The sequence below is a fragment of the Apis mellifera genome, linkage group LG9 (assembly GCF_003254395.2).
Source record: "Apis mellifera strain DH4 linkage group LG9, Amel_HAv3.1, whole genome shotgun sequence".
Classification (NCBI taxonomy): Eukaryota; Metazoa; Arthropoda; class Insecta; order Hymenoptera; family Apidae; genus Apis; species Apis mellifera.
Genome location: NC_037646.1, coordinates 1,270,158 through 1,296,278, shown reverse-complemented (window position 1 = coordinate 1,296,278; position 26,121 = coordinate 1,270,158). Strand labels below are relative to the sequence as shown.

Below are 26,121 nucleotides of genomic sequence, written 5' to 3'. Positions count from 1 at the left end.
ATTAGTATAATGACAGTTTTTAATCATTTTTAAAAATATAATAATAAAATTAATTATAAAAAATTAATCTAATGTGAAAAAATAATTCAGCAAAATGAAGTCATATAACTAATGGTAATACTAGTTGAATTTAAAGCTGGAAGGCTGATTGGCCGCCAATACCACCAATTATACCATACTGAAAAAAAATATTTTATCAGTAATATATTTAAGTATTAATTATTGTATATGAAATTCAAATAAAAATTAATTTAAATTAAATTTGAATAAATTTATATTAAGGTAATATTAAAAATAAAATAAAAGTTACAAATATAAATTAATTTCTTCACCTAATTTTAAGTCAAAATTAAATTAAAATACTTACAAGTTTTTCCAGCAGATAATAATACTATAAAAGATTTGCAAGATGTAAAACATTCTGGACTTGCTATCATTTTTATCAATCTTGTACCAGTTGTACATCTTATCATTACATTACTACATTCAGGATTTGGCTAAAATTTTTTAGAAATTGTATTAAAAAATTACTCTATATATTTACTCTATATATTATATATATTATACTATATATATTACATTATTCTAATATAACATTTTTAAATTCTGTTATTAATTAATATGTTAAACAATATTTTATATTTAATATATTTTACTATATGTTAAAAAATCATAAAACGTTTTCCATTCTTAATAAAATTTCAATATGTAATGAAAAGAATATGTATTTTAAATTTCGTATTTTTTTTAATATTACTTTCAATATGATTTATATTGATATACTTTATATATTCTATATCATATAAAATATCAAGTTCATAATTTTATATTTTTTATATCTTTTAATTTATATCAATATATAATTAAATAAATTATCTTATAATTTATGAACAAATTATATGCAATATAAGTTGAAGAATTTATTTTATTATTTAAATAATATGAATATCTTTATTACTTATGTTTCTATGAAACAGTATTTTGCACAACAAAAAATTTTTTATAAAATATCTTACTAAAGAATAGGATGGAGATTTTGATTCATCAAAAAAAATAAATCTTTCTGTACTTTGTTCCCACCAATTTGGTATATCTATAGGTTTTGGAAATAATTTTCTTAAAATTCTTCCTGCTCTCATACGATTAATTCTCCACAAAATATGATTATTTAAATTTTTAGAAGGATTTAAATCCATCTTTTTTTCCATAATATCACGAATATTTCTAAAATAATATAGTTTTTATTTAAAAATTACTTTTTATTTTTGTTTATACACATTTATATATATATGTATATATATAATTTTTCAATACCTATAAGTCATATTGTTAGATAATACTTTCATAGCATCTTTTTCAAATATTTCTGAATTTTGCCATAGTAATTGTTGTATATTTTCCATATGAACTAGAGAATAATTTTCTGTTTTTATATAAGGAATTCCTGGATTAAATGATCTAGATATATGGTGACCACTTAGATCTGGTATAAAATGTATAACTCTACAAGGCCAACAATCCATATCATTTACGTAAAAATATGGATTTTCTAATAAGCACCATTCATCATATAATTCTAAAAAATAAAAATATACAAATAATAAAAAAAATGTTATTCAAAACACTTATTTCTAATATAATTTTATTATTACATTGAAATAAGTTTAAAAAATGAACACTGATTTTTAATATTTAAATTATTTTATTAAATATAATTATTGTTATATATAATTATTAAATATATTAATAAAGTACATTTTATATATTCATAAAGATTATTAATTATATAAAAAACTTATTTTTACAATACGCTATAAAAAATAATATAGGATTAAATATAAAAAATCATTTGAGATCTAAATATATATTAAAATTACTATTAATAAAGTTTATCAATAAAATATATTTAACAGAAAGCTATAATATTAACATACCAGATAAAGAAGGATAATGTTGAATTATTGGTATTGCTATTTGTCTTAATAATTTTAAACCTGGATAAATAGAATTTTGCAAATTTCTCAATAACACTATTGCTAAGATCTTTTTATCAAAAAATATAAAACATATAACTATTATACATAATATTATAACCATACTTTTTATAACATGGAAATTAATTTTTTTGTTTTTTTTTTCAAGAATATAAAAAGAATTTTGTAAAATTCTATTGATTTCAGTTTCTGTAATATCATTTTCACGTGCACATTGATAAATCTTTTCTAATTCCTTTTTATATTCTTCTAAATGAACCATTTTTCAAACAAAACAAATTAAAAATAATAAATGATAAACTATAATTATTTGCAAATATTTATTGAAATTTAAAATAAATATGTATATTTATATATTTATATAATGCGATTCATAAACTACATTATTTGCAAAATTTTAATGATATAATTCACTAATAACATTTACGTTATTACGTATTTACACCATTAAAAAACAAATTTATAGATCTGCATTAATCTGTAGATTTACATTAAATTCGATTTAATGTAAATTTAAATTCAGTTATACATTTTGAAAATACAATATTATCTATTTATGAATTATCTATGATAAAAGAATATAATAATAAAATAATAATATACTATTTTATTCTTAAATAAATAATATAATTATTATTAATATAATATGCATGATATTCATTTAAAAAATCTAAATATATAAATATCTCAAAAACACTATTTCATATCATAAACGATATTTTGGAAAAAATATCAAGTAAAAAAGTTTCAAAAGTTTTAAAAAAGAAATACATCCTATTTATTTATGATTTATTAAACGTATATAAAAATGTTTCTATATTTAATTTAAAACTTACATTTACGGATTCTTATTCTACAAAAAAAAAAGAAGAAATGCTTAAATTATTTATATTAACATTTGTTTTAAAAATATATATTCACATGTAAAATTTTTAAATAAACATTTTATATATTATATATAATACAATAATAATAAATATATAATAACGTAATAAATAATATATATAATTAATAACTCTATAATAAATATAAATATAAATATTATAATATAATATAAATATAAATATACTACAATTTATATAAATATAATATTTATTAAATATAAAATATGAAAATGTATATATATGCATATGTATCAATATATATTACTTAATAAAAAAATTTAGAATATATAAATTCAATTGCACAAATTTATATAATAGATTAAAAGTATAAATTAAATATATAATAAATAAATATGTAATGTGTTTATTAATTTTTCATCAGTCACTATAATTTTATAATAAATATAAAAAAATAATAAGAGCAATATAAAAATAACTAGATTTTTATTATATATATATATATTACATGTATGTTATTTATTATATATACATTACATTTAAATATCAATGTACTTTAATTTAACTACATTATGTTATTATAGATATAATTTGAATCACTTATTTATTTATTAGATTTAGAAGTTTCTTTATTATCTAAATATAATTTTTTATATAATTTTTCATATTCTATTTTAAGTTTTTCTCTTTGACCAAAATATTTTGGATATTGAGCTTTTTCAATTGGATCCCAAAAATCAAGCACAGCATCGGGTGGTTCAACAAAACGTCCATGAGCTATTCCGCCTGGACTATCAGGAAACTTCAATGGTTCCCAATGAGATTTTTTAAATAATTCTTCTTCGCCTTCCAATAGTAATTTTTTTGCAATACGAGCATCTGGTATATATCGATTTTTTTCAAAACGTTGTCTTAATAAAATTGCTTCATATCTAAATATTAAAATAATCCATATTATATATATAATAACTTTTAATTATAATACATTCATAAGATTTTCTATATATTCAATAATTATATATTAAATCTTAAATAATTAGAATTATATAATAATAATTAAATATTTGAAGAAATTTAAAATATAAATTTATTAACCCTTATTATTCTTTTATTAATCTTTGAAAGCTATTATTGAAAAAAATTTTATGAAAAATTTTGAGTTTTTGAAGTAAAATTTCATTCATAATAGCACTTAAAAGTTAAAGTAATAATAATAATAATTTATTGTCTTTTATATCAATATGTCAATATAAATTTTATATAAATAAGAATTTAATAATGATGAAACATTTATAAAAATTATTTAAAACAAATAATCAAGACAGATTTACATGTAACAATATGCTTATAAAAAAAAACATATTTTATGATATGTGATTGATATTATTAAAGATTAATTAAATATAAAAAATAATTTTTTTTATTACATTTAATTTAAAAATTTTTACCTATATTCATGTCTTTTGTAATTAAAACTTTCTAATGTACGTAAAGCACGTTTGTAAAGATTACAAACTTTTCTAGTATGACTTATTAATCCTGATGGTAATTCAGCCATTTTCTCCTTAAAAGTCAAAATTTATTTTTATATATTATTTGAGTTTTAAGATTACTTAACCAGTATTGGAATAAACAGTATCATAGTCATAAACTATAAGAAATTAAAATAGATAGGAATATAAAATCATAAAAATTGAAAATGAAATTTAAAAATTATTCTGAATTAATGACATTTTTATATAATTTATTATTATATTACAATGTTATAACAATAATTCTTATGAAATAATTATATATATAAAACTTTTTAAATTATAATGAAAATATACGTTATGTACAAATTCTTTTTTATTTCTTGATTATTTTTTTAATATAATTTATTTTAAATTTATGTAATAATATAATATATGATTTTTTAAAATTTATTAAATATAAAGTAACATTAATAATACATTATTTTATATAATACATTATATAATAAAAAATATATATATTTGAAATAAAATTATATGTTAAAGCAAAAGGCAGAAAAATAATTTAAAATAATTATAAAATTGAAATAATATATAATTTAAGATAGAAAAATATAACAGAAAGCTTCCGGTTAAACAGTATGACGGAAGTCTAGTTAACCATAAAGAATGGCGATTGTCATTTTATTTACGCATTCTTTATTTTTCAGCATACTTAACGACCGATTTTTAGAACGCGACATAAACTTTAGTATTCTCAACAATTGAGAAAACTTTTAATTACATCATTGTGCAATGAATTTAAATTTTGTTTTTCATTTCAAACAACAATATTTAATAGTAAAAATCTTTAAAATTTAAATTAACCAAAAAATCCAATCTTTAATTTTATTCTCAAATAAATAGGTTGCTTCAATTTTATTAAAAATTTAATTACAATACTAAAATACAAATTTATTTATCTCTTTATTTTTCTATTTATTTACTTAATTCATGAATAAAATTAAAAGTAAAAGTAAATGAAACCATTAATTTAATTCCATAATTAAATTTTTAACATTTATATTATAAATATTGAATTTTTGAATAATATAAAGATTTTATTTAGTTATCAAATTAAAAACATAGGATCGAGTTTTCAATATTGACGACAATAATTTATTTCTTCGAACGATTTTCAACGGACGAAATGGTGCCGACGATGCCGCCTGATTCGCATAAAATTTCATTGAAGATTATTGAAGCGATAAAACAACATCCAGTTTTATATAGTGCTGAAGTAAAAGGTTCTTCTATTAAGCTTCAAGAATTTCGACAGAAGGTTTGGAAAAGGATTTCGGATGAACTTGGTCTTGATCGTACGAATTCGTTTTCTTCTTTGACCTTTTTCGGATAATTTTAATGTTATTGTATGCTATCGTTTTATCACTAAAATGTTTAATTTAATTTTTATATATTATTTTCAAATTTATTTCAATAAAAATATTTTTATGTAATTTTATTTTATAAATGTCATAAAAATTGAAATAATATAATAAAATTTAAATATTTCTTTATAAAAACGTAAATATAAAATTATATACGATATTTATTATTAAGAAAAAAGATTTATTTAATAATAATTAATATTTATTAATTATTAAAGAATAATTATAATTATTCAAAAGTATTGTTTTATTTTTATGAGATTTATTTTAAAATTTATAAGGAAATATATATTTATAAATTTAAGATATATTTTTATATTTTTTACAATTAAGATCTTTTGATTTTATATTACAATAGATTTTACAGTAGATTTTAAATTTTAAATTTATTACAATAGTATATAAATTTAAAAATTTAATATTAAAAAATAATATATAAATATAATTAATATCATATTTTCAGCTACATGGGTGAGATTAAGATGGAAAAATTTAAGAGATACTTACTGTCGTATACTTAAATATAAAAACAAAACAGAAAAAGGAGTTCGTAGGAAAAAATGGATTTTTGAAGATCATCTTAGTTTTCTGAAGTTTCCGTAAGAAAATTATGTAATATTTTAATAACTTTAGTATTTAATAATAATAATAATTTTGTTAAAGTTATGTAATATATATAATGTTTAATATATTAGTTATTAATATTATATTGTAATTTGATTTAATTTAACTCATGTTAATATAAATATTCATTTAGGTATGAATCAGATTATCAACCTCAAAGTATAGAATTAACTGAAGATTACATTCAGGATATAAATGCAGGTGGTATAAGCTCTGAAGGTCTTTTAGAACAATTAGAAGATCGAAATGATGAAGATTATAGTGAATATTTGGAAGTTCTAGAAGAAACAACTGCAGATCCAATTTTAGATCGTGATTCTATAGAATTAAATGATCATAGCGATAATGTAGTAAAAAATGTGGAAGTAGAAAATACAATGCAACATGATATTGATTCATATGCTCAACAAATTCAATCAAAATATAGAAAAATAAGACCAAAGAAAATGAAAATTGAATCATTGGATGTGCCTGCAACTTACAGTATTTTAAAAACTTCACCTTTTAAAAATAAAACAGTTGATACATCAATTTTTGTTACTGCACCAACTGCAAATAATTCTACAAAAAATTCTTCTAAAATAGAAGTAAGATGTAATTACAAAACCATTGTTTTTAATTAAAGTTACTCCTTATTTTGTTTAATTTCATAAATACATATTATAGGATACACAGAACAATTATGATCAAGTTTATTTAGCTCCTGAAGGAAAAAGTAGTATAGAACTTTTTTTTGATAGTATGGCACAAACTGTTAAACGACTCCCTCCAAAAGCTCAAGCAGATATTAAAATGAATATTTGTAAAATTGTAACAGAAGCAGAATTAAGGTATTCTGGACGTAATACACCTCAGAGTACTCAACAATTTATAGCTCCACCTGGAATGATTCCTAAATTAGTTTTGATTCCATGTAATATGATTGATGGACAAAATAACAAAGGTTAATTTTTTATGACAATGATTTCTACCTGATGAAAGAATTATTGTGATTTATTGTAATATAAAATTTGTTTATCTTATTACAAAAAACTACTATAAAAAGTAAAAAATATTAAGCTAAAGAAATAGTTCAAATAAAAATGATTTTTCTATTTAATGTTGTGTTTTATCTTTTTATAATAAACTGAAAAAAGAATGTATATAAATAATATCGTTATATTTTAAGCTGTTGTTATATAAATATAGTTATTTTAATAGAATTATTGTTGTTTTAAAATATTTATTTATACCCAATCAATTTATTTTTCTTAATAAAAATATTTTAATAAATCATCAGACAAATATATTTATTATTAATTTAATTATTTACATGAAATCTTTATATTACTATTAGGAAAATTTAATATAGTATATTCAAATAATTATGATAATTTTATGGTAATATTTTTATGATTGTTATGAAAATTTATAAGTTATTTTTAACTCATGTTACCTATTTATCAATCTGTTTTTTGTTTTTTAAAAAATAATATGATAATCAATTTATAGAAAATAAATTGATTTATAGAAAAAAAAATTTTAATTTAATAGATTTTATACATATTAATTTTTTGAAAAATTTTTTATATATATTTAATTACAATTATTTGTGTTTATTATATATTTCTGTATGAATATTTTATATTATTTGTGTGAAAAATTATAATTATTTAATATTATATTATTATTAATATTATTAATATTATATTATAATTATTTAATATAATTCAACATATGTAATAATAATGATAATATGTATAATAATATGATAATTTAATATATATCTAAAATTATTTATTTGAATTATATCAAAAACAGCAATATATGTAAATTTACATATCTATTTGTAAATTTCAAATTATTTTATTATTAAATTTTTAATTCTACTAGCATATTATACATATTGATAAATTTAATTGTCAAGAATAATTCATGATTATTATATGTTCAAATGGATATTTATTATAAGTATATATAAATATCTCAATTATTTTAAAAGAAAAATAAATTTTATCATCATTATTTTGAATCATATTAAATATAAAAACTCATTTTTTTATTTTATATAATAAAATATATAAAATATATATAATTTATTAAAATATATATTTTTGGTTCATTTAATTAATATTTAAAATTAGTATAAATTTTAAAATAAAGATTTTAAATATATATCCACTACTATAATGGAATAATAGTTTTTAAATTTTTTATTTACTTTTTTAATTTTTTTTATTTATATATTCTGAGAGATATAGTCAAAATAATTGTTTTCTTTATAAATAATTTATTCTATATTTCAATAAATATTGCTATTGTATTAAAAATTTCATTTTTGAAATTGTTATATATGTGTCAAGATTATTATTATTGTTGTATTTTGTTTATATACAATAAAAATAAAAAAAAATAGATCTTCATTTGTTATTTTTATCCATTATTATTTTATTCAACTTTAAAAAATATATTTAAAAAGTTGTATTTTTTTTTTTTATTTTAAAATTATTTTATTTTTATGATTATGTCATACATACTATCAATATTTGCCGAGTTTGAATAATTATCAATATTTATTTTATCATTATGAATAATATATTACATAAAGACAAAGATAGGTGATTTGTTAAAAAATTCTTATATTTTTTGATAATAAATTATCTATATAATATAAAGAGAATTTATTTACATAATGTGTAAATAATTATACAAAATATAAATGATTATAATAATGATAATAATATATCAGAAATACAATATCTCAAATATAAAAACATTTCAGAACAAATTTGTCTTAAAAAAAGAGAATTATATTATTTTGAATTTCTTTAAAGTATAAAAATAATGAAATTCAAAAAATTTATGAAAAATAAAGAATTATTGTTCTAATCTAGTTACTTACGTATATAAAATCTTAAATATAATAACAAATGAATTAAAATTTGCATATACATATGATTTAATATGACCTTCTTCATTAAAAATGTTCTGCAACATGTTGATATAATTGTTTATATAATTTTTATGTGTAATCATTAATTTTTTATATAGGAATTATATAACATAATAAATTATTTTATATAGATTTATATATGAATATAATAAATTATATAGAATATTTAAATTATTATAAGGCATAATTTTTAAATTATTTTATTAATAATTTTTTTGTTTTATAATCACAAATTTATCTCCATAGGCTTAAAAAATTTTCTTAATTATTATATTATGACATATATATTCAAGAAATATATCAAGAAATACTTAAATCTTATTAATTATATATCATATCATTTAAAAAAAATATTAAAAAATAATTTTAGTTTAAAAATTTATGTATTACATAATTATTTTATAAATAATTTTGTTATTTATCATAATTTAACTCTATTACTTTATTAGCATATTTACTCTGAATTAAATTCATAATTTATATTGTATAATTTATATTTATAATTTATATTTATATTATCACTTTATAATTAAAATTATATTTTAATAAAATATGCAGTTATAATGTATAATACTTTAAATAACTACTTAAATCAAACTATATTTAATAATAATAATTGATATGCATGTATATATATGTACATGATAAAATGAGTTTCAATAAGGAAGATATTGTTTTAAAACTGTTTTAAAAACAGAAACATTTAATGTTAATCTAATCTTTTTCATACAACCACAATATTTCAGAAAAAAGTTATCAAATTTTTAAATGTTCATCATAACATTATTATTTTTGCAAAATTTTATATGATGTTATGACATTATATAATTATTTAACGAACATCAGAAAATTTTCAATTCAGTATGTGCAGAGTTTGAATAATTATAAAAATGTTGCGCTTTCTTTTAAAAAAAGATTATAATTTTCTACAAAAATATATATTTTTTCAATCAAGAAGAAATTTGATTACTAAGGTAATGACAGAAAAATTAATGAGGTTAAGATCTAATATTGATAAATAATTGTTTGTCATTTATTTATTTTGTTCAATTCATTTTTTTTTCTTTTATTAATCTATATACTATGTTTATTGTGATGAATCTATATACTATATTTATTTATTTTTATTTATTATTTATATTATTATTTTTAATTTGTTCATCTTAAAACATGAATAATTTAAATATTGAGGTTAAGATCTAATATTGATAAATAATTGTTTAAGTCATTTATTTATTTTGTTCAATTCATTTTTTTTTCTTTTATTAATCTATATACTATGTTTATTGTGATGAATCTATATACTATATTTATTTATTTTTATTTATTATTTATATTATTATTTTTAATTTGTTCATTTTAAAACATGAATAATTTAAATATTAATTAAAATATTGATTAATTTATTTTTATATTATAAGATTCTATTATTTAATAAAATTTAAAATTTATTATATTTACAAAAATGTTAATATTTTTATTACAATAATAATAAAATAAGAAATAATATTTATTTTATTATTTATAATTTATTAAAAAATGTTTGTTATCAAATGAAAATATTAAAAATATATATATTTTTTATATGTAAATATAACATTATATATATATATATTATTTTTTTATATTTGTTCTAAAAATTATTAATCATTTATTATTTAATAACAATAAATATAATTTTAATGTAAATTGTTTCTATTCCAAAAAATATAAATTTGATATATCTAGTTACTATAAGAATTATTTGATTTTTTTATAAATTGTTTTCATAATTTGTTTGATAAATAACAATATTATATATTTTTTTATTCTCTGTTATAGATTTATTTTTTAAAGAAATAGATAATGAAAATTTTTTATTAAGGATTTATTAAGAATAGATATATAGAATAAAAATAATTTTAAAATATTATAATTAAAAAGCTTAAAATTAAAAAAAAAATCATAATTTTATTATCAAATTCATTTGAATATTAAGATAAATAATTATTTATTACTTACATATATATCTCATTTCATTTAAGATATTCATTCAAATTGGTATCTTATTGACAAATAAGAGATTTTATTTAAGATATATCTATATTTTACAAAAAATATACAAGTCTTATTCATTCATTTATATTTTCTGAAGTACAATTATAATTATAAATTATTATTCAAATCATATGGATAGTCTGTGTAAATATGTAACTGAACTTTTTATAAAGTGTAAAAATTATAGTAAATAAAATCATATTAAAATCCATATAAAAATATTTATGTATTTATTATATATAAATAATAAAAAGATAATAAAATTTTATTATTATTTAGTAAATAAATTAAAATTGATTGATATATATGAAAGTTCAATATATTTTATTTATCAAAAAATTGATTTCACTAAATTTTTATACAAAATAAATATTATTTTTATTTATTCTTTTTAATAATTTAATAAAATTTATTTAAAGCTTATTTGTAGTTTTTTTATGAGTATTTGTTTGTTTATTAATAATATTAATTTTAATAATTATTTATAATTCTAAATAATAATCATTTTACTAATGAATCTGTGATTTTGTTTCCTGCTTATGAATTTGAATGAATTTAAATTGCATAATTTTGAATAACTTTTTCTATTATATATATCAATTTATGTTATTTTTACTTTTTAAAATATTCATAAAAACTCATTTATATCTATGAAATATAAAGCATTTAGATAATTGGAATTACAATGAACATTGGAATACAACGATAATATCATTCATAAAGTGATTAAGTTTCTCTCTCTCTCTCTCTCTCTCTCTCTCTCTCTCTCTCTCTCTCTCTCTCTCTCTCTCTCTCTCTCTCTCTTCTGATATATATATATATATATATTTGTGTTAATTTGTGTTTTATATTATATATATTTTCAATTTTTTTATAGATATGAATTAACATTATTTTTTATATAAAAATGTGTTTAATTGACATAGCTAATTATATAAATTATAATTATATAGAAACAAAATACAAATAAAAGTTAAAAAAATTTTGTTCAAATCTATAAAAATAGATTTTTAATAAATTCACTCGTTATAATCACATTGATTGCCTGTTAATTGCTAGTTATAAATATGCATAAAAAAAATTATTTATTTAAAATAATATTCTTAATAATATATTTTAAATAATATTCTTAATAATATATTTTAAATTCATTAATATATAGTATTAAATAAATTCATTAAATTCATTTAGTATTAAAATTCATTAAATTATAGTAAACTAGAGATCTGTAGGTGAATTCTATTATTATAATTTGCTATATTTTACTAGATATTTTTTTATTTGACATTATTAAAAGCAAAATAAAATATAAATAAAATACTAATTAAAATTAATTTTCTAGATATTATGTTTAAATATTGTTAAAAAATATGAAAAATTTGTTTACTTTTGTAATATTAATGTTATATTATTAACAATGTATTATTATTATCATTATTATTATTATCATCATTATTATCATTATCATTATCATCGTTATTATTATTATCGTCATCATTATTATCATCGTCATCATTATTATTATCGTCATTATTATTATTATCATCATCATTTTTATTTGTAAATAATTTGATGTAATTGAAGATTATCAATAGTTTTATTATAAATATTGTTATTAAATATTGGTATTATAAATGTTGTATTATTGTTATTAAAATAAGATAGTTTATTTTAATAAGGCTATTTTAATATTTCTTACATTTGTAATAATATTAAAAATATTTTATATGATATTAAAAAACTAGTTTATTATTATAAAAAAAGTTATCTTTTTTTTGAAAAATCATTTTTTTCTAGAATTTTCAAAATCATCGATATTTTTTTATAAGTGGATATTTTTTTGCTGTAAATAGATATTAAATTATAGAGAAACATAGATGCATAATTAGAATCACTTTAATTACTCTATAAATAATGATTTTAATGAAAAATTAATGAAAAATTTTAGATAAAAGTTCAAAATTATTTTAAGAGAAATATAATAATTGAATGTTTTTATAAATTTATATGTGAAAAACGTGTAAAACTCAATTAATTTTCTAAATTATTATGATTTAAATTCACTTTTTTAAATTATTGTAAATTATCAGAAAACTAAGAATATTTAAAAAAAATAAATTTTTCATATGTTTTTTAATAATAATGATTTTATATATTCATCAATACTTTTTTATTTGAGACATGTGACAAAAATATATAATATATGTTATAATGTGAGTTTTAATCATTTTTTATAAATAATCATAATTTAATCAATTTTCAATAAAAAAATTAAAAGATTTTTTTATTTTTGCATTGATTTTGCATGATTATTTTTTTCAACTTTCGTACTTGTTTCAATCTTTAAAATTATTCTTTATTCGTATGCAGAAATAGATTTGTCGTTATTCGTTGTTAAATACATTAGTTTTATAATTTTTTTAAGTAATATATTTTAACAACTTGGGTCAATCACTTATTGCATTTTTTAAATTTATTTATGATGTATGTTTTACCGGATGAAGAGTTCTACCAATCTAATACATTTTCTTTATTTGAAATCTTAGAATTGATTTGACAAGTTTTCCTGTTTTATTAATAATTTCGAAAATATTTTTTCTTAATTTTTTTCTTAATGTAATAATTTAGCTATGATCAAAAAAAATTAAATCAACAATAATTAATTAATAATAAAAAGAAGTAATCATAATTGTAATAAAAAATTATGATAAATTTAATAATTATTATAATATATATAAGATAATATATATAATATTTACAAGATAATTATGATTTATTTATAATAAGAATGTATTATTTGTAAGAATGTATAAGAATGTATATATTTTTTGAAAAATGGATGATATTGAATTGCTTATTTAATATGCAAATATAATTTGCTTTTAATATTATTTTTTTTTTAATATTTTATTTAATATTTAATAATATATGTTTCCGTTACATTTATTTCTTTATGATATATATATTTCGACAGAAACTGAAAATAGGACGAGCATATTATATAAAAGAAAAACTTCTTTCATCAGTGGATATTAATACTTAAATTTAGTTGTTGAACAAATGTAAAATAAATGTATAAAATATTTTGAGTGACATTATTCTCAAAATTGAAAATTTCGTCATTGTATGAAATAATTTTCCTGATTTTTCGGTGAGTTTTGAGTTAAAATTATTTTAATTACTATTACTTCTTTGTATTCGATTTTCTGTTTTTTTCTTTCTCTCTCTTTTATCTTTTTTCTTTTAATTTTATATGTAATTATAGATTATTGACTAATGATTATAGATTATAAGATTATTTTTTGATAATTATTTAATGATTATGATTATTATTATTATTTTCTTTTCAATAAAATAATTGATTATTGTGATTTTATGAGGTCAAAGATATCTTTCTTAACTATGACAATTATCCATTATTGTTTTTTTCTTTACAAATAAAAATAAAATATTTTTTATCTGCAATTTTTATGAATATGTAATAAGAATATGTAATATCTTTTAATTATTATTATCACCATCATCATCATCAATATTATATAATAGCAATGATTTTAAAAATACTTTAAGATATGTAAGTAAATGACATATTTTCAAGATGAATCACGAAAAGCACAACACCTGAATATTTTTATTACATTTAAAGATATGAAATATGGATAAATCAGAATTAGAATAATTTCGAAGGATGAACATTACCATCATAATATTATTTTTTTCTCCGGTATTTTCGAGGTCATTAACGTTTTTTTAAATAGAATTGTATATTTTTTTCTCTTATGTATTGTCAATATCTAAACAAGTTTAATTATATAATACAATATGATAATACAATATCAATAATACAATATCAAATGATCTTCAATCCAGAAAAATGGAATATATAAAATTCAAAGTTTCTAAAGTTCTATTCATTCGAGATTATAAAGTTAAAAAATTCAGAAGATTTTAAGATATCAGAAGTTTAACAAATTCTGATTTTGAAAGTTCGAAGATTCAAATACTTCTGATGTTCAAGTTCTTCTAAAATGTTCGTAGTTTCTAAAATCCTATCCCTTCATCTCGCAAATCTTCCGTAACGATATCAAGTTATCAATAACACTATAAACCAATCTCCTAATTACTTCACATTTAAAATTTCTAGAATTAGATTGAAGGACTACATCACTTATAGAATTTGCTGTTGCCAAGAAATTAATCCACGTGTAATAATATGTAATAATTCTTTTTAAGAAGAATGATACTGATTGTCGAGATTGACATGGTTGAAAAATGTCATCTCAAATTCCAAGATCATGTTCACACTCCAATCATATATTCCAACAAATATATTCCAAGAATCTTTCAAATTTTTCTTTTAAAAACAATCCTTGCAACATCATCCTGTGTTATTTAGTGTCTCAACACTTATTATTTAACTATAATATATTAATCAAAATACTCAATTTAGATAAACAAAAATAAAAAATGTAATTATTTATCGAAAAAAGTTACTATACTTTTGTATAAAAAATAATAAAATTGTAAATAATAAGATTATTAAAAATATAAAGCAACAATATATATTAAAATAACATTGAAAAAAATTTTTTTTTTAAACTAATTTTCGAAGAACTTAATATAATGATTATTTCGGACATATAATTATTTAAAAAATCTTTTTGCTTGAATTATTTTATTTTATTATAGTTTCATTATTTATTAAAGTTTGAATTGAAATCAAAAAAGTTTTCTGATATTAAATTAAGAAAAAAAAAGAAAATAATAATAATGCATTATTGTATAAGAATTATTGTATAAGAATTGTTATTTCGAATACATATGCATCAATAACAATACTTTCAAAAATATAGAATATAAAATATAGAATAAAACATAGAATAACGACAAAAAATATATTGTGAAAGAATATATTACTTAAAATTTTAATATTTAATGCTTTGCATTTCGGACCTATTTCGCTCGATCGAACCAGCAACTCCAGACGATTCGAACCCGCACGTTCGGTATGTTCGGTGTATTCGGTGAAATTTCTTACAGCTAATTTATGATTTCACGCATAAAACTTATTTTAATATTTTATATATCTTTACATATAAAGAAAAAAAATTATTGAATATTAAAATCTATATTGTTGTTTTGTGCGATATTTTATGAAGCAATTACCAAGATGTATTCTCGGTTTGTTAGGGCAAATAGATAATACTTTTCCTTCTAATTTTTTTATTGCATAATTATTTGTTTTGCGCATTATTTCATTAATAAGTTCATTAATAAGAAATAGTTTAAAAAAAATCTAATGGTTCATTTATATTCGAAAATACTTACGGTCCTGCAGATTTTTCGCCGAGTACAAATTGTATTCTTCGCGATATATTTTCCGATTCTGTGCATATTATCCATTTGGAATTTTCTGTATCTTCTGCAATAGTTTCACTTGAACTATTGTTTTCATATTCATTATCTATTATTCTTATTTTTCGCTTTCTTATTATATTACCTTTCTTATTATATTACCTTTTATTTCATTTCCATGTTCATTATTGTTTTCTCTATCGTTAATTTTTTTATGAAGAGAAGTAATTTCCTCATTCAATAAAAAAAAATCAAATTCATCTTCACTTGAACTAATTCATTAACTCATAACTCGTTAACTTCATTAATTCATTTCATGCTTATAAAACTCAAAAACTTCGAAAATAATATTTTTATTGCTACGACTGTCAAATTCAAACTAATGCCGAATATTATATGTAAAAATATTAATCACATTAAATACAAATTACACATATTAGAAAAAGAAAATAAAAAAATTATATCTTCTAATAATTTTCAATACAATTTTTATTGTGTTATATATTATGTAATTAATTCTATTTTAATTAAATAAATATTATAATGTTTAAATAAATATTATAATTTTTTTTTACTTTTATTTTATTAATTATATTCGTTATTGAGATATAAATCATTTTATGTATATTTATAAAAAAATTCAAGGATTGGATATATTAGTAATCACCTGTATATAATTAATGAAAATATAAAAAACTTATAATAATTAATTTTAATAAAAAAAATAAAAAATTATATATAATGTATAAGTATAATAGATATATTGATGAATTTTTTTTTTGATATACATTTTTTATATATTTCTACTTGTATAATATAATAGAATATTATCATAATATGAAATAATTAATCAAAGACTTCAATATTATTAAAAAAAAAGTTTTCAAATTTATAAATTTAAAATTGAAACAATATTGTGATGATATTATATATACAATATATTATATATATGTATTATATATACATATTATATTATGTATACAATGATATTATATATATACAATGATATTAGGTGATATGATATTATAATCATATATTTATAAAATTTTGATTCTAAAATACAAACAAAATACAAACAAAAAAGTTGATAAACAAGATGTAATAGCTATAAAAGCTTTATTTTTGTTTTGTCTTATCTTTTGCAAATTTCAATTGCTTATAATTTAAATAAATTTTAACTAACATTTTTATGTACCAATTTTTATGTTTGTTTTGGCTTTTAGGTCTTATAAAAATATCCTATGAATATGTATATATATATGTATATATATATTTTTTTTATTAAAAAAATTATTTATAATTTAATTGTTTCTTGAAATAATTTTATTTGTCATATAATTTTATTTATATAAAAATTCAATATAATTATAATAAAAATATATTATTATATATATATTAATATATTATATTATTATATTATATTATATTATATTATTATATATATATTAATATATTATATAAAATATATTATATAAAATATATTAAAATATATTATAAAATTAGGATTACAAGTATTTGTATCTCAAATAAAAAAATAAATATATAAATTGTATTAAAAAAATATTGTGTTTTTAGTTCAATAAAATAATATAATACTTTATATTATTTTATAATTATATATAATATTTATAATTTTTTTGAAATATATAAATTATATTATTATTTATATTAAAATTAAAATAAAATTAAAATTTATATTAATTTTTATATAATTTTTTAGGATACATCTTCTGTAATTACACAAAAAGAAAAAGATTCTAATACTAGAATAACACAGAATAATAATACAGTAATAAAAAAATTAAAAAATAATTTAACATCGATAAAAGATTCTCTTGTTGTAAGAGATGTTGATGATATATTAGTAGAATGGATGGATCGACCACCAATACTTCCAGAAAATTGTGATGTTGTAATAATTGGAGGTGGAGTAATAGGCAGTTCTATAGCTTATTGGTTGAAACAACGAGTTTATACAAGTGATTTTAAAGTTATAGTCGTAGAAAAAGATCCTATGGTAAGTTTTTTTTAGAAATATAATTTTTTATTATTATAATATAATCTGAATAAATATAATGGATAAATATTAATTGTTTCTTTAAAGAATATCAATAAAATTTAAATAATATAACTTATTTAATGAAATAAATATAAATTTTATTTTTAGTATACTACAGCATCAACAATTCTTTCTGCTGGAGGTTTACGTCAACAATTTTCTTTGAAAGAAAATATTGAAATGTCTCTTTTTGGTGCAGAATTTATACGCAATGTTAATGAATACTTAGGCATTGATGGAGAACCTAAAATTAATACATATTTTCATCCACATGGATATTTAATATTAGCATCTGAAAAAGGAGCTCAAACATTGATAAAAAATTCTAAATTACAAAATTTTCTTGGAGCAAAAAATATCTTATTATCATCTGCTAAATTAAAAGATATATTTCCTTGGTTAAATGTAGAAAATATTGAATTAGGTTGTTTAGGATTAGAAAAAGAAGGATGGTTTGATCCATGGGCTCTTCTTTCTGCTTTTAAAAAAAAAGCATTGTTATTGGGAGCAAATTATATTTGTGGAGAAGCACAAGGATTTACTTATAAAGATGACAAAGATGAAGAAAGATTGGATAAATTAATTGTAAGATTCAAATTTAATTTTCTTAGAATATTATATTAATAATATTACTTTTACATATTAAATTTATTATATTAATATATTTTTCTTATTTTTAATATTTATTATTATTCTTGTATTATATACAGATTATTAATATATTTATAGAATATTTAGAGTGTCGATTCTAAAGGCAAAACAAATATAAATTTATAAAGTTGTATATAAAAATTTTGATTAAAATTGAAATTTCAGTCAAATGAAGCAAAATAGAAAAAGAATGAAAATTTTTGTTATATAGTTGTTTTCTGTTCTCATCTCATCTATTTATCCAATGCGAATTTAAATTGCTTATAACTTAATAAATAATTTTCCAATCAATATTTTTATATATCAATTTTTGTATTTATTTTAATTTCTAGAATAGATTTTCCAAAAGTGTTTTGCTATAAATAATTAACATTTTCAATAACTTCATTAAATTTTAATTAATTAAATTTTCTACTTAATTTGATAATTTTAAATAATTCAAAGATTATTTATATATGAAAAAATATATGAAACAAAAATTGAACTATATTAAGGAAATAGATGTTATTAGTTTTTCTGAAAATATATACATTGAGAAATGTTTAATAGGATAAAATTAAAAACATTTTAATATATTGATTAACAATTTATACTCGTACAAAAAAATATTCAGTTTTCATTTTAATAGAAGTTGATATGTTTGATAAATAAAAGTTTTGAAATTATTAAGCTGAACAATCAAAATTAAATATAAATTTTTTAATGAAAAAAATTGGAAGAAGAAGAAAAGAGTAAAAGAAAAAAAAATAAAAGATAAAAAAGAATTGATAAATTTCAACTAATGCAAATTTATTTATTTATTGTGAAAAAAATTTTGTTTCTATATATCAAATGAAGTCTAATGTAATTCTTTTAATATTATTAGATTACTATTGAGTTTAAAATAATTTTATTATGATAATCAAATATATAAATAATCAATATACACAGAATTATGATGATTTTCAATTCTATTAGATTTAATAATTTTCTTTGATTTTTTTCAAAATTTATTTATAAAAATAATAGATTTACATTGTATTAAAATAATGTAATGTAAAAAAAATTAATTTATTATATTAAGTAATAAGAAAAGTTTATAAAAATTTTAAATTTTATGATAATCTTAATATTGAGTATAAAAAATAAAAAATCAATATAAAGTAAAGAAAAATAATATAAAATTTTTTATTTAATAATTTAATTTATGGTAAAATTAATATTGTTTTTAAAATTTTAAAATTAATATATTTGCGGAAAAAAAATGTATAGAAATTGATTCTAGAGATTCAAAAATCTTCTTTTTAAAGCAAATTATCATTATTTAGCTAAAGAGTAGCTGTAATATATGGAAAAAATCTTAAAAATGGTTATATGTGATTATAGAAAATAATAATATACAAATATATATGTTAGAATTCATATTTTTTTTGAAATTGTTAAATATTCGTTCTGGAGTAATATTAAATGATCAATCATAGCCTTTTTATCAGAAGACATATTTATCTTGTAGTCAAATCTTCTAAATCATTATAATTATCTTGTGATCAAATCTTCTAAATCATTATAATTATCATAATTATCATAATATTGGCAATATGATGTCAAACTATTTGTTATTCTCAATTGTAATTTATTTATTTTCTATTAGAATATTATAATTGATAATTATAAAGTTTTATATGATTATTCGTCAAGAATATTTTTTTTTTACTTGCAATTTTTTTTTACTTGCAAATTATATCTAGTCCTTATCATAATTTGTTTAATGGCAAATTAATAGCAGATCTTTTAAAATTGTTAACATCACATATATAGAGATCATTTAAAACTTACAAAAAACAGAATATCTTAGAGTAAACATTTTGAATACTTTAATAATATAAAAAAATTTATCATTTTATATAAATATCATTGTTCAGTAATTATTTTTCTTCATTTTTTTTATATTTACATAATATTCTAGAACTATATATAAATCTATTTAAAAAAAAAAAATTGATTTATATATCTTTTTTACATTTCTATTTATAAAAAAAGTATTAATATCAAATTATTGTCTTGAAAATAAACAAAATTTTATATATTTTTTGCTATTGCTAAAATTAACAAATTATTATTTAAATATCTATTTTAAATATCATTATTTTTTTTAAATAATTTAAATATAAATTTTAGTAATTATATATATTATTATTATTATTATATATTTTAGATAAAAACTAAAGAAGGTAAAATACATAATATAAGATTTTCAATTGCTATTGTGGCTGCTGGTGCCTTTAGTGGAAAAGTTGCAAAAATGGCTAAACTTGGTACAGGAAATGGATTACTACAAATAAGTTTACCTGTTGAACCAAGGTTATCATTATTAAATATCTTAAATAAATATAAAATTTAAATTTATATTAATATTATTACTTATTAATGTAATCTTAACATAAAAATTATTGTCATAGGAAAAGATATGTTTATTGTTTTCATTGTCCTGATGGACCAGGTTTAAATACACCATTAACAATTGATTATTCTGGAACATATTTCAGGTAAATATTTATAAAATTTATAAAATAAAAAGTTATTCTTACAAATTATAAATTTATAAATGTTATTATTTTAATATTTTAATATTTTAGAATCAAATATATTTTATTATTATTATTAATTAAGTATTAATATTTATTTTAGAAGAGAAGGTCTAGCAGGTACTTTTATTTGTGGAAAATCTCCAGAGGAATCTGAAGAACCTACTATTGAAGATTTAAGTGTTGATTATGATTATTTTGATGAAAAAGTCTGGCCTATACTTGCACAAAGAGTTCCAGTTTTTGAAAAATTAAAGGTATTTTTTTATTTAAGTTATAAATTTATAAAAAATATAAAATAATATAGAAAAATTATATTTTTTATGGAAATAATAGTCAAAAGTAAAATATATTAGAAATACGCTTCTAATTTGAATGAATTAAACGCTTCTAATTTAATTTTCATTTCTATAAAAAAAAAATTTGAAAATTTGATTAGAAATTAATATCAAGAATTTGTTTAAATCCTTATTACATATTTTTAATGTAAAATTAAATTTCTTTATATACAATTTAATGAAATAATATATACATGATTCAGATATTGTATTAAATATTTTATTAATTAATATTATCAAAATTCTCAATAATAATTTAATAATTTGTAAATTTTATATCAAAGGAAATATATAATATTTCTATATTAATAAAAAATTTTATTTTTATATTATATGAATATATTATTATATGTATATTTGCACTCTAGAGCTGTTTCACTCAGTTGAACTAGACCCATGCGTTCAGTATATTCGATGCATTCGATGAAATTTCTTATAGCTAATTTATGATTTCACACACAAATTTTTATATTTTAATATTCTATCTTTACATATAAAAAAAAAATTATTGAATATTAAAGTTAAGTAGAGCAATAATACTTTTCCTTCTAACTTTTTTATTGCATAATTATTTGTTTTGCGCATTTCATTAATAAGTTCATTAGTAAGAAATAGTTTAAAAAAATCTAATGGTTCATTTATATTCGAAGATACTTGCAGTCCTGCAAATTTTTCGCCAGGTACAAATTATATTCTTCGCGATATATTTTCCGATTCTATGCATATTATCCATTTGGAATTTTCTGTATCTTCTGCGATATTTTCATTTCAACTATTACTTTTACATTCATTATCTATTGTTCTTATTTTTCTTATACCTTTTGTTTCATCTTCACTTTCATCATTATTTTCTCTATCATTAATTTCTTTATGAATATAATTTCGTCATTTAATAACGAAAAATCAAACTCATCTTCATTTGAACTAATTCATTAACTCATAACTCGTTAACTTCATTAATTCATTTCATGCTTATAAAACTCAAAAACTTTAATATTTCTATTGTCACAATTGTCAAACTCAGACTAACGTCGAAGATGTTGTCCGACCTGCGATCATGGTCTAATTTGAAATAAAAAATCTAATCATTTAACAATATATTATTCTACATCTCATACGTAAAAACTTTAGGAATCTATTTATAAAGTAATAAAAAAATCAAACATAAATAAATATTGTCGCCGTTCAAATTGCCGCATCAATCCAAATAGTGCCGGAGAGTCACCGCTGGAGTTACGGCATTAACTCAAGTGGTGACCGAGAGTCACTGTTGAAGCGCAAAAATTAAAATTATTGATAATTTAATTGATATTTTTATATAATTATTATTAATAAAATTTTGATTATATAGAAATAATATATGAATCTGTTATATATAGAATTATTAATTTTATATTATTTTTATACAAGGTATAAAAATATATATTAGTATTTATTGTTGCAGTTAAAATCTTCTTGGGCAGGATACTATGAATACAATACATTTGATCAAAATGGAATAATTGGAAAACATCCATTTTATCAAAATTTACTTTTTGCGACTGGATTTAGTGGACATGGAATTCAACAAGCACCTGCTGTAGGTAGAGCAGTTTCAGAATTAATTATTGATGGTGAATATACAACAATTGATTTATCAAATCTTAGCTTTGATAGAATTATTAAATGTACACCCACATATGAAGCAAATATTTTTTGAAATATGCTTCTAATTTTAGGAAATTAATTATATAATAATAATTCTAAATATAAACAATATTTTATATATTTTATATATACATATTTTATAAAAATAAATATTAATAAGTATTTATATACTTATATTATATGCATATATAATAGTAATATAACTTAATAATATAAATAACAATAAATATAAATTATTTTTTATTCAAAATTTAAGATTTAGTTAAAATACAATATGTACATATTGTATACAAGGATAAAGTTAATCTTTTTGAAATATTGTGATTTATATTAATTAATCTAAAATTTTATTTTTTAATAAAATTTTATAATTCTAACATTTAATATTCTAAATCAATTAATATATATATATATATATATATATATATATATATATATATATATATATATAATTATAGCATTAGGTTTATAATATTTGGCAATTATTTTACATTGTAAAAGATAATTTACAAATAAGATTTTAAATATTAAAAATTTTTATTTATATTTTCAATTTTGCAATTTAAAAATATATATAAATTTTTTCTTTCATATTAAAATATATATATATAATATAATAGGCATATATAATCAAACAACTTTATTATGATAATAATAAATGTATAATAATAAAATCTCTTGAACTTCAGATTTCGCATATTCAATTTTCTTTCTTGTTATTTCTATATTTTTTATCCATTAGTTTCTCAATTTTTTTTGATATTTTTTTAAAATTTTTTTGAGTGATTTTATAGTTATAACCTGATCTTACCTTTTAGTAGATCTCTTTATCTACTATTTCCTCTCACTTCTGCTTTTTTAATTTTTATATTTTTTCTTGATTAATTCTTTTTTTTTTTTTTTCTTTAAATACTCTCACATAATTCAAAATCATATTAATTTTTCTTATAATTTACATTTATTCTTATATCTTTTTTTATTTCTTTTTTCATTATTATCATATCACATCTTATTTATGTATATATATATATTTTGGCATTTTTTAATTTAATATTATACTGTGTATTTGCATTATTTCCTTATTTTTTCTTAGCTCCATAGTTATAGAAAACACAAGAAAATAATAATTGAATTTTTGACAATTGACAAAAAACAAAACAAGAATTAGAAAAATTAAAATAAATATTAAATCAGAAAATTGAATCAGTATAAGATTTTCAATTATAAAAGAAAAATATAATATATATCATTATAAGACATTAAAGACATATATATTGCTAAACTAAACAAAACAAAACAAAAAACAAAAAAAATTGCAAAAGATTGTATATAATAAAATGTATATAATGTATATAATAAATTGCATATAATGAAATGATTGTATATAATAAAAAATGTAAAGGAAAAAGAAAAGATTTTACATGATGAAAAAAGTTCATACGTAAGACTTTAATTAACGAATTATAAATATTTTAAGTTTATATTAATAATATATAAGTAGACATAGAATGAAAGAAAGAGAAAACATGGTTATCAAATGAGACTTTAGATTTTCAGAGTCTGACATCACACTTTGATTTTTGAAAATAATAGAAAGAAAAAAATTAACTAGCAATAAAGCATAGTTGCCAAGCGCAGACTTTACATTATTTTCATTATTACTAAATATGTTTCAATGTCTGATAGAATTATTGAATAAATATGATATATTAAGTCCTCTACTATTAAAAATGGTTCAATTCTTGTACAGTGAATTTCCGCAAAATAAGAATACATAATATGGACATCACATTATCTTACTATTACCATATTACTATATTACATTAGACAAAGATAAATTACATGATTAAATTTCCGTTGAATTGCATTGTCATGTATATACCTTTGTCTAATTTAATAATAATAATAAAAATAGTATTATAAATTCTTCTCCTGTAGAAATTTACCACAAAAAAATTGAACTTTTAATGATATAGGGAATAGTATATTATTCTCGTATGGCTTTTCTAAAAAATATAAAAAATCTTTTTCTTCAATTATTCTTTAGTAACGCAAATTAATAAATGATATACAAATATATATTCACTTTTAAATATATATATCAATTACCATAATCAATGCTAAATATTGTTATTTGGTAGATTATACATAAATAATTAATAAATAAAAAAAAATTGTT

At 17.2% G+C, this 26,121-nt stretch overlaps 4 protein-coding genes across 6 annotated transcripts; 2 read left to right on the top strand and 2 right to left on the bottom strand.

Moving 5' to 3' along the window:
* Position 1: 1 nt before the first annotated feature.
* On the bottom strand, positions 2–2,445 carry LOC727592. The gene is made up of 5 exons (XM_001123300.5): positions 1,935–2,445; positions 1,315–1,576; positions 1,017–1,224; positions 368–497; positions 2–178 (listed from the first exon to the last, which is right to left on the bottom strand). The coding sequence occupies exons 1-5, from the start codon at positions 2,254–2,256 to the stop codon at positions 87–89; spliced, it is 1,014 nt and encodes a 337-aa protein (XP_001123300.3). The 5' UTR covers positions 2,257–2,445; the 3' UTR covers positions 2–86.
* An 862-nt stretch (positions 2,446–3,307) lies between these two features.
* LOC409586 (NADH dehydrogenase [ubiquinone] 1 beta subcomplex subunit 9) lies at positions 3,308–4,499 on the bottom strand. Its single transcript, XM_393089.7, has 2 exons — positions 4,285–4,499; positions 3,308–3,768 (listed from the first exon to the last, which is right to left on the bottom strand). The coding sequence occupies exons 1-2, from the start codon at positions 4,392–4,394 to the stop codon at positions 3,441–3,443; spliced, it is 438 nt and encodes a 145-aa protein (XP_393089.1). The 5' UTR covers positions 4,395–4,499; the 3' UTR covers positions 3,308–3,440.
* Positions 4,500–4,976: 477 nt separating this feature from the next.
* On the top strand, positions 4,977–7,561 carry LOC552484 (uncharacterized). 2 transcript variants are annotated; one of them, XM_006557207.3, is made up of 5 exons: positions 4,977–5,148; positions 5,437–5,666; positions 6,199–6,334; positions 6,493–6,946; positions 7,026–7,561. In XM_006557207.3, the coding sequence occupies exons 2-5, from the start codon at positions 5,498–5,500 to the stop codon at positions 7,305–7,307; spliced, it is 1,041 nt and encodes a 346-aa protein (XP_006557270.1). In that variant the 5' UTR covers positions 4,977–5,148; positions 5,437–5,497; the 3' UTR covers positions 7,308–7,561. The 2 variants fall into 2 exon arrangements, with proteins under 2 accessions (XP_006557270.1, NP_001135908.1); NM_001142436.1 differs by lacking the exon at positions 4,977–5,148 and having other exon boundaries at positions 5,498–5,666.
* A 2,536-nt stretch (positions 7,562–10,097) lies between these two features.
* On the top strand, positions 10,098–24,108 carry LOC552066 (FAD-dependent oxidoreductase domain-containing protein 1). 2 transcript variants are annotated; one of them, XM_026442775.1, is made up of 7 exons: positions 10,098–10,265; positions 18,404–18,700; positions 18,851–19,327; positions 21,588–21,733; positions 21,832–21,918; positions 22,061–22,214; positions 23,725–24,044. In XM_026442775.1, exons 1-7 carry the CDS (start codon positions 10,182–10,184, stop codon positions 23,992–23,994), a joined length of 1,515 nt encoding a protein of 504 aa, XP_026298560.1. In that variant the 5' UTR covers positions 10,098–10,181; the 3' UTR covers positions 23,995–24,044. The 2 variants fall into 2 exon arrangements, with proteins under 2 accessions (XP_026298560.1, XP_026298561.1); XM_026442776.1 differs by having other exon boundaries at positions 10,099–10,265; positions 23,740–24,108.
* Positions 24,109–26,121: the final 2,013 nt, after the last annotated feature.